Here is a 10,364-nt window from a genome sequence, read left to right on the forward strand (position 1 = left end):
CTAGATAGGGGTGGGGAGTTTAGCCCCTGGAGCACACCTGCTCACCTAGGCTTCTTTAAAGCACTTAAAGGTTTGGCTGCTGAAGGATGCCTGCCTGCTGGTAGAGGTGGTGGTTTCCACCCTGGAGTCTACCGGTTCCCTTGCTTGTGCCATGCAAGGCACTCAGGGTGTACTTGTGTTGGTCCTTGCCTGCTCCACCACTCTGGGGCTCAAGGTCTGCCCCTGGCTTGCTGAGGTGGGACTGGCTGCTGGCTTGCTGGGACACCTCCATCCTATACTTCTTCCCTTTTGCTAGAGCAAGAGAGACCTTTCCCACTGATCCCCCAAACCTCCCTGGCTATAAGACTGCTGCACCCTGTCTTTCTCCTGGCCTAGTTCTTCCAGGAATTTTCCTGGGGCAATATTCTCTGGGATTTTAGAGGTCAATGAAGGAGAGTGAGAATTACTTGCTGCTTACTCTGCCATCTTGGCTCAAGGAAGACCCTCTGGAATTTTCATTTGAAAAGAGCTATTCTAATCTTGCTGTTACAAGTGAACATATGAAATAAAGGATCCCAAGATGATGTATTTAAAGCCAGAAGGGAACTTGACAAGTCATGTAGTCTTATCCCCTCATTTTGGAGATGAATGCAAATGGTACGCCCCAGAGACATTGTTACTTATCTAATGCCCCACTTCTAGGATGTGGGGTGGAGGTAGGTTGTGGTCCTTGAGGATTCCTTGTCATAAATACTGAAGTGCTTTACCATTTCCTTCTCCAGAAAATTAAGGCGAATACAGGTTCAGTGACTTGCCCAGCATCCCACAGCTAGTAAGTGTCTGAACTGGATCTGAATTCAGTTCTTCTTGACTCCAGGCCCAGTGTTCTCTCCACTGAACCACCTAGCTGCCTCCAAGGCAAACAGAGGATATCACATGCCCCAGGTCACGTACCTAGTGTCTGAGGCCAGATTTGAACTCAGATCTTCCTCACTCCAGGCCAAAAACTCTATGCACTCTGCCATCTAGTTGCCTCTAAGTTTGGGCAGAATATACATTTATATGGTGCCTACAATATACCAAGCATGGTTAAGCCCTTTGAAAATATAACCTCATTTGATGACCCAGCAAGATGTTTTCCCAATTTTACAGTTGAAGAAACTGAAGCAAACATGTTTAAGCCTTTGGTCACATATCAAGTAAGTTTCCAAGGTTAGATTTGAACTCGGATCTTCCTGAGTCCAGTCCTAACCCTCTTATCACAGCACTACCTTGCTACTTCATACATGGCAGATCCAAGGAGAAATTTGAGGTCACTGAGACTCTAAATCCTGAATTATCCAGTTCTCCCATTGTATTTTTGCCCATTCTGTGACAGAAGCAAAGACAAAATCAACTGGAAGTCATAGGATCACAGGTTTAGATCAAAAGCACCTTAGAAGTAGTTTAATCTCTTCATCACATTCTGGAGGAGGAGATTTGAAGCCCAGAGATTTAATCACTTGTCCAGTCAGTCTCCTTAGTGCCCAGCAGAGGCTGGACTGAAGAGCCCAGTGTCTCTGATTCCACAGGGAGCAATCTCTGAACCAAGGCCTGTTCTATCAGACAAGTCACTTTGGGTAGTGGCTCTGCTGAGTCTAATGAGATTCCTTATCTGCAAAACAAACGGATTGGGACAGATCATTCCTAAGGACTATTTGAGCTCTAAAATTGGTGGTGCTCTGTTTGCTCTTCCCTCCTTATGGCAGAATGCTCTTAATTCTGCTAACTAGTATTACTTAGCTTGGTATGGTGACTGGCTGTTGGAACTGAAGTTGAGAAGAGCCAAGTTCAAATCCTAAAATGGACACTTTATTATTAAGGTGACCCTAGTCAACTCATTTTCTTAACCTCTTGAACTCAGCTTCCCTCTGTAAAATGGGGATAACAGCACCTATCTCACAGGGTGGTGTTGTGTCATTTCAGTCCAATCCTATTCTCTGTGACCCCATTTGGGGTTTTCTTGGCAAAGATACTGGAGTAGTTTACCATTTCCTTCTGCAGTTCATTTTACAGATGAGGAACTGAGGCAGACAGGGTTAAGTGACTCTCCTAGGGTCACACAGCTAGTAAGTATCTGAGGATGGATTAGAATTCAGGCCCTCCTGACTCCAGGCCCAGTGCTTTATCAACTGCACTACACAGCTGCCCCTCACTAGGTGGTAAGGATCAGATGAGTCAACATTATGTCCTCATTTCTCACCTGGGTGCACTACTCTGGGGCTTCTGACTTTTCTACCATGCTCCTAAGTCAAATACCTTCCCTGGTACTCTTCCCACCCCTTTTTCACCTTATTTTTGTCTTGTCTTCCCTAATTTAGATTGTAAGCTCTTTGAAGGAAGGGCCTGTCTTTTTTCTTATTTATATCCCCATCACTTAGCCTGGTACACATAGTAGATACTTCATGTTTACTGATTAACTGAATGTAAGAAACCTTCTAAAAGAACTTCGGCAACCTTTGAAAGCACTATGTAAATATTAAGCATGTGACCATCTAAGATTTATTCCAACTCTAAAAACAATTGTCATTTTACTCAAAGGCCTTCAGCTGGTGATGGAAAAGATGCCAAAAAAAATCACGTTTAATAGCAGCTTTCAATATAATTATGGGTAGGTCATCTAGAAAAACTCCTTGAACTTAAAGATGGCTCATGTCAGCTCTCTGTCACTTTAGGCCTCTGCATCTATTTCTACCTTTAGATTAGAAGCAGATCTGAGAGTCAGAGAACAAACCTGTACATTGATTACCAATGGCTCCTGAAAATTGGCATATAATTTCCCATATTTTGCTTTTCACGAGACTGAAGTAATGTCAAAGCCAAACCCAGACCTATGGATTTGCATTTCAATCATTATGTTGCAAGGAGGTAGGGTATAGAATGTTGGCTTCCATCCCAGAAACCATCTGTAGCCACTGACTGACTCCTCATCCTAGGACCAAAAACTAGAAAGCTAACTTTCTTCTCCACGGTGACAAAATTTAACACATTGAAGGAAATCAGCTCTCCCAAACTTCATATATAGAGAATCAAGGTTTATTTTAAAAGGTAAAGCTTTATACATAAAATTTTAAAGTGAAAATCTATAAGTTTTTGAATTAACAATATTAGAAGCTATTTATAACCAAGTAGTGTTTACATTTCACAAAGGTAAAAGTGCCAGAAGAAATTCAAATTACAGCTTGGATCATGGGCAAGTCAAGTGTTTGATCCCAAACGATTCAGGTCAGGTCCTAATTCTCTGTGAAGCTGTCCTCCTTCATTTGCATCATACTTCAGGATAGCTGGCTTGTGTTGCTATTCTACAGTAGTTATTCTGGTCCCTGGGCATAAAAATGTACCCACTTTCACCCCAATCCTCACCATGGCTGAAAAGAAAGTGAAGTATTAAGTTTCAGAGCACCATTCAAAACCATGTTTTTACTTTAGGGGCACAAAGCATCCTGATACATAATGTGACTGAATTCAGAAAATGAGTTGGACCTTTCAGAAAGCAATGAAAATACTTCCTGGTGACAACTTTGTTGTGGCGTAGTTGACTAGTTGTGGCCAACTCTTCATGACGCCATTTTTACATTTTGTTGTCAAAGATGGGCTTGCCATTTCCTTCTCTGGCTCAATGCACAGATGAGGAAACTGAGGCAAACAGGGTTAAGTGACTTTCCAGGGTGACACAGGTAGGAAGTGTCTGAGATCCTATTTGAACACAGGTCCTCCTGACTCCAGGGTCAGCACTCTCTATCTCCTGGGCCACTTAGCTGCCCTATTCCTGACAATCACTCACTCAACAACAAGCACTTTCAGGTTTTCCAAGTGAAATGCTTTTCCCATAGCATTTTGTGAGTCAGTCTGACCAAAACTGTATTAGAACAGTCCAACAAACTAGGCAACAGGAAATCTTTTGTCCTATCAAGTCACCCGTGGTCATGGAAACCAGGAGAAACCACTGGGGAACTCTCAATCTACTCTGGATCCTAAAAACAGGGCCCCTTCCACCCATGAACATCTCTTCTCCCTTTCACAGGATCCCGGGAACACCACCCTTCTTCCTTCTCCCCCTTTCTTCAAAATGAAATAAGCAGAAACTGGCAACAAGCAGGGCAGTGACATTTGAGTCAAGATGTTGACTTACCTGTTCTTTACAATTCTGTATTTCTCTTCAGTCTCTTCATCAGCACCATAGCCCACAGCCAGCACTCCATGATCTGGATTTTGACTATTGCATTCAGGTTCTTAAGAAACACCTGAGGTATTCAAGTGAAATATGAACTTGAGAAATACCAACTAGTGAATGACAACAATATGGGGGGGGGGGGGTGGAGCCAAGATGGCGGCTGGAAAGCAGGCACTAGCATGAGCTCCCCGCCAAGTCCCTCCAAAAACCTATAAAAATGGTTCAGAACCAATTCTAGAACTGCAGAACCCACAAAATAGCAGAGGGAAGCAGGGCTACAGCCCAGGACAGCCTGGATGGTTGCTGGGTGAGGTCTATCCCACACGGAGCTGGGAGCTGGGAGTGGAGCAGAGCCCAGCGTGGGCCGCGCAGACCAACCAGACCGGGAGCCAGGTGGAGTGTGCCCTAGCATCCTGAATCAGTGAGCTGTAGCAGTCACCAGACTTCTCAACCCACAAACACCAAAGACAACAGAGAAGGTTAGTAGGAAAAGCTGCTGAGGACAGAGTGAAAGAAGGAGTTCCATTGCCACTGTCAGTGGAGGTGGGGCAGCTACAGAACTACAGCTGCAGTTGCTTCTGGCCCCAGGCCCACCTGGTGGGAGGAATTAAGTGGCTGATCAGAGCAGGAGTGTAGAGCCTGCTGAAGATCTAAGTCCTGTCCGGATTGGGGGTTCTTGGGGAAGGAGGAGTGCTGGTGTGGCAGAGCTGGCTGTAATAGCTCTGAAATCAACAGCGTATCCCCCCAAGCTTGGAATATAATACTCTTTACTCTACAAGCAGTCATACCCCGCTGAAAAACTCAAGGGTCGAGTAAGTTGGCTAGGAACATGGCCAGGCAGCAAAAACGAGCCAGATTCAGTCTCAGACTTTGGAATCTTTCTTTGGTGACAAAGAAGACCAAAACATACAGCCTAAAGAAGACAACAAAGTCAAACAGCCTACAACAAAAGCCTCCAAAAAAAACATGAACTGGTCTCAGGCCATGGAAGAGCTCAAAAAGGATTTGGAAAAGCAAGTTAGAGAAGTAGAGGAAAAATTGGGAAGAGAAATGAGAATGATGTGAGAAAACCATGAAAAACAAGTCAATGACTTGCTAAAGGAGACCCAAAAAAATACTGAAAAATATACTGAAGAAAACAACACCTTAAAAACTAGACTAACTCAAATGGCAAAAGAGCTCCAAAAAGCCAATGAGGAGAAGAATGCCTTGAACGGCAGAATTAGCCAAATGGAAAAGGAGGTCCAAAAGACCCTGAAGAAAATACTACCTTAAAAATTAGATTGGAGCAAGTGGAAGCTAGTGACTTTATGAGAAATCAAGATATTATAAAACAGAACCAAAGGAATGAAAAAATGGAAGACAATGTGAAACATCTCATTGGAAAAACCACTGACCTGGAAAGTAGATCCAGGAGAGATAATTTAAAAATTATTGGACTACCTGAAAGCCATGATCAAAAAAAGAGCCTAGATATCATCTTTCAAGAAATTATCAAGGAGAGCTGCCCTGATATTCTAGAGCCACAGGGCAAAATAGCAATTGAAAGAATCCACAGATCACCTCCGCAAATAGATCCCCAAAAGAAAGCTCCTAGGAATATTGTCACCAAATTCCAGAACTCCCAGGTCAAGGAGAAAATACTGCAAGCAGCCAGAAAGAAACAATTTGAGTACTGTGGAAACACAATCAGAATAACCAAAGATCTAGCAGCTTCTACATTAAGAGATCAAAGGACTTGGAATATGATATTCCAGAGGTCAATGGAGCTAAGATTAAAACCTAGAATCACCTACCCAGCAAAACTGAGTATCATGCTCCAAGGAAGAATATGGATTTTCAATAAAATAGAGGACTTTCAAGCTTTCTCAGTGAAAAGACCAGAGCTGCACAGAAAATTTGTCTTTCAAACACAAGAATCAAGAGAAGCATGAAAAGGTAATCAAGAAAAAGAACAAGAAAAATAAATTGCAAGGGACTTACTAAAGTTGAACTGTTTTGTTTACATTCCTACATGGAAAGATGATGTGTATGATTCATGAGACCTCAGTATTAGGGTTGCTGAAGGGAATATGCATATATATATATATATATACATATATATATGTTTATGTATATATATGTATATGTGAGTGTGTATGTATGTATATATGTATGTGTATATATATATATAGAGAGAGAGAGACCGGGCACGGGGTGAGTTGAAGATGAAGGGAAGATATCTAAAAGAAATAAAATCAAATTAAGAGATGAGAGAGGAATATATTGAGAGAGGGAGATAGAGAGAGATAGAATGGGGTAAATTATCTCACATAAAAGTGGCAAGAAAAAGCAGTTCTGTAGGAAGAGAAGAGAAGGCAGGTGAGGGGGAATGAGTGAATCTTGCTCTCATCAGATTTGGCCTGAGGAGGGAATACCATACATACTCAATTGGGTATCTTACCCCACAGGAAAGAAGGAGGAAGAAGATAAAAATGGGGGATGATAGAAGGGAGGGCAGATGTGGGTGGAGGTAATCAAAAACAAACACTTTCGAAAAGGGACAGGATCAAGGGAGAAAATTCAATAAAGGGGGATAGGTTAAGAAGGAGCAAAATATAGTTAGTCTTTCACAACATGAGTATTGTGGAAAGGTTCTACATAATGATACGCATGTGGCCTATGTTGAATTAATTGCTTGACTTCTTAGGGAAGGTGGGTGGGAAGGCAAGAGGGGAGAGAATTTGGAACTCAAAGTTTTGAAATCAGATGTTCAAAAACAAAAAAAAAAATGCTATTGCATGCAACTAGAAAATAAGATACACAGGCAATGGGGCGTAGAAATTTATCTTGCCCTACAAGAAAGGAAGAGAAAAGGGGATGGGAAGGGAGTGGGGTGACAGAAGGGAGGGCTGACTGGGGAACAGGGCAACCAGAATATTTGCCATCTTGGAGTGGGGGGGAGGGTAGAAATGGGGAGAAAATTTGTAATCCAAACTCTTGTGAAAATCAACACTGAAAACTAAATATATTAAATTAAAAAAAAGAAAAAAAAAGAATGACAATAATATGGTTAGTGCATTGTTACAGAAATAGTGAAGAACAAATGCCTACCAGACTCGTAGAACATGAAGGAAAAATGTGTTGCATCAATAGCAACAGAGATGGGCCCTACGGTCGCCACGGTCTTTGTGAGAGTGCTTTCCTGCCCTGATGGGAGATCCACACATCCAATGACATTAGCAATGGTGGTTTCTGGCTGGTACAGACGTTTGCCATCCTTTTAAAAAGAAACAGATGAAAGGTTTGGCTTACTATTATCAGTGACATTGCCCAGATGAATTTAAAATTGATGTTAATGAAATTAATAAATCTATGGGCAATGTTCTCCCACTGATTTATCAGATGAACAGCTCAAGAAGAGAGCTGGATGGGGGTGGGTAAAGAACTATTTGAAAGTCACATTGACAGAAGCCAGCACAGTGTAAATCAGAGGCCTGGTAACTTTCCTACACATCACTCCTAGGTCCATATACATCCTGCATGGATTCTAATGTATGGCTCAGTGGATCCCATTTCTACTTGGGTTTGATACCACTGCTGTAAAACAACCAATTCATTAACACCAAACAATTCATTAACACCTGTAGCATAGCCCGATAAGACCAAGGTTCCAGTCTAGCTGTCCTCTTACAAGCTATGTGACCATGAGATTGAGGAGGAGAGGTTATCAGAAAAAGCAGGATAATAGCTCCCCCAGACAGGGCTGTTTGAGGATCAAATGGGATTAAGGGAATGACATGTTTTGTGTAAACCTTCAGGATGATCTAAATGTCAGCAGCTATTATGCAATATTAGATTCAGTTGTCACTTAATTCCCTGCTCCTAAGGAAACACTTGTAAGAGGATGAGGGAGGCATCAGGGTAAGGTACAAAGGCCAGAATGGATTCAGGGTCAGGGAACCTGGGTTCCAGTCTAGACCTTGCCACTTATTACTATATTTGGGATCTTCAAGAAGTCATTGTAAAATGAAGATGTCTGACCAAATGATCTGTAAACTGTCTAAGACAACACAGTCTACATACTTCCTAAGGTCTCCATTCAGTGGCTGATTGTATACACAGTGAAGGCAGCTCAATAAGTGTTAATGTATTTTGGATTCAGCTTTAGGTTCTTTTAGTTAGGAATGTGGGGATTGAAGTCTTCAGTCTTCGTGGGCCTCCTCAACTCCCATCCCCCAAACTGAGACTCTCCTTTCAAATAGAGCTAAACCAAAACGATGGGGAATCCAAAAATATATTTACCTTTCCAACATAAGGATAGGATTCCTCTGTATCAATGCCTCCATTTTTCTTCACATATTCAAAGGCACTATCGATGAAGCCACCATTACAACCATAGTTGCCCTGACCCCAAGAGCAGTCAACCAAATTCTGTTCACAAAGTGAAATAAGTTTGCCTGTCTTATGGAACTACTGGCCTTCCAGGGAACCAACGGCACAAATGCCCAGCAAGAACCACACCCATACTGAAAACGTCAAAAGAAAGCAGTTCTTAGTTTACAAGATAATCTTAGTCATCTTTATAAGACAAACCTAAACAGTTTTAAATATGGAAGGGAACTCAGTCACAGATCTGAGATGAAGTCCCATTGTTTCTATAATCATAAGTTGTTTCTTTTTAAATTATAAGCTTCACTGAGTTTTATCTGAGTTATCTATGGATCAAGCTTAAGCAACTTTTCATACCTCATCCTTAACAGGAGTTACATAGCCTTTATCTCTCCAGTCTAAAGATTCAGGATAAAATATAAATTATTCCGTTTAGCTTTTAAAGCCCTTCAGAACCTCATTCCAGCCTTCTTTCCAGCATCACTGGATATTATTCTTTATCAGGTATTCAGATTCAGTCAACCTGGCATTCTCTCTGGTTTTCTCATATGGCTCTATGCCTTTGCAATGGCCATTCTGCCATACCTGGAATACAGGTCCTCATCATGTCCCAGGGACTCAGATATGGATTAGATTACACAAACTTTGAGGTTCTGTGTTTCTGTGCTTCTATAAAAATTTGTGGGCAATAAACTGGAGGTAAAAACTGAAACCATAGGAAAGAACTAAATAAGCAAAAAGATGCAGAGACAGAGAGACGTAGGGAGGAGGAAGAGGAGCAGGAGGGGGAGGAGGGGGAGAGGGAGGAGGGGGAGGAGAAGGAGGAGGAGGAGGAGGACAGATGTTGCCACTTGCTGCCAGCGGCCGTGGCCACCAGAGAGTGAAAAAGATGCCACAGAGAGTGAAGAGAAAACATGGGCCAGGTGGAAGAGTAAAGGACAGCTCTGTTTATTAAACTGAGGGACAGTTTGATACCTTTTTAGGCAAGCAGATCAACAAATTCACATGAGAAAACATTTGCATTGCATGGCTTCCTCGTGCTTTGTTCCCCTTTTTCAGTAAACAATATTGTGTTAATAGCCCACAGGTGGTGTTTAGCATGTGTGTGCTGTGGAGGTTTTGGAGAGAGCACATGTGTACCAAGGAGACTTGGAGAGCCTTCATTCTGAGCAACCTGTTTGTGTGCATTGGGGGTGGTGCAGTGTTGGAGAGCCCATGTGCCCAGTTATCAGCCCAAGGGCAAGAACAGACCTCAAGGAAAACCTGGCCTGGATCTTATTCCAGAATGGACTTTCTCAGAGTTGACCCTCTGCAAGGAGAGGAGAGAATTCTCTTTCTCCTCTCCCTCTTCTTCTCCTTCTCCTTCTTCTTCTTCTTCTTCTTCTTCTTCTTCTTCTTCTTCTTCTTCTTCTTCTTCTTCTTCTTCTTCTTCTTCTTCTTCTTCTTCTTCTTCTTCTTCTTCTTCTTCTTCTTCTTCTTCTTCTTCTTCTTCTTCTTCTTCTTCTTCTTCTTCCCCTCCTCCTCCTCCTCATCTCTCTCTCTCTCTCTCTCTCTCTCTCTCTCTCTCTCTCTCTCTCTCTCATTCTCTCTCTCTCTCCCTCTCTCTCTGTCTTTATATTGAGGCATCCTCCTGAAGAGTCCTACAGAAATAATGTAGCCTAGAGGCATCCTGGAATGGAGAGACAGATGCCTACAATTTCACCAAAAACCAGCCCCACCAAAGATAAAGCCTGATACCTCTTGGCATCCCTGGATTCCTTCAAGTCTCAGCTGAAGTCCCACTTTCTGTAAGAACTTTCCC

General features: G+C 42.4%; 1 protein-coding gene across 1 annotated transcript; it reads right to left on the reverse strand.

Moving 5' to 3' along the window:
* Positions 1-3,286: 3,286 nt before the first annotated feature.
* Positions 3,287-8,977, reverse strand: CTSV (cathepsin V; the record flags this gene model as incomplete). Its single annotated transcript, XM_036742420.1, is given in 6 exon segments — positions 3,287-3,386; positions 4,151-4,262; positions 7,286-7,451; positions 8,477-8,673; positions 8,676-8,700; positions 8,921-8,977. Coding segments are annotated over 6 exon segments (657 nt in total), but the record flags the coding sequence as incomplete, so codon positions are not given.
* Between the last annotated feature and the right edge of the window lie 1,387 nt (positions 8,978-10,364).

Source organism: Trichosurus vulpecula, chromosome 1 (genome assembly GCF_011100635.1).
Source record: "Trichosurus vulpecula isolate mTriVul1 chromosome 1, mTriVul1.pri, whole genome shotgun sequence".
Lineage (NCBI taxonomy): Eukaryota > Metazoa > Chordata > Mammalia > Diprotodontia > Phalangeridae > Trichosurus > Trichosurus vulpecula.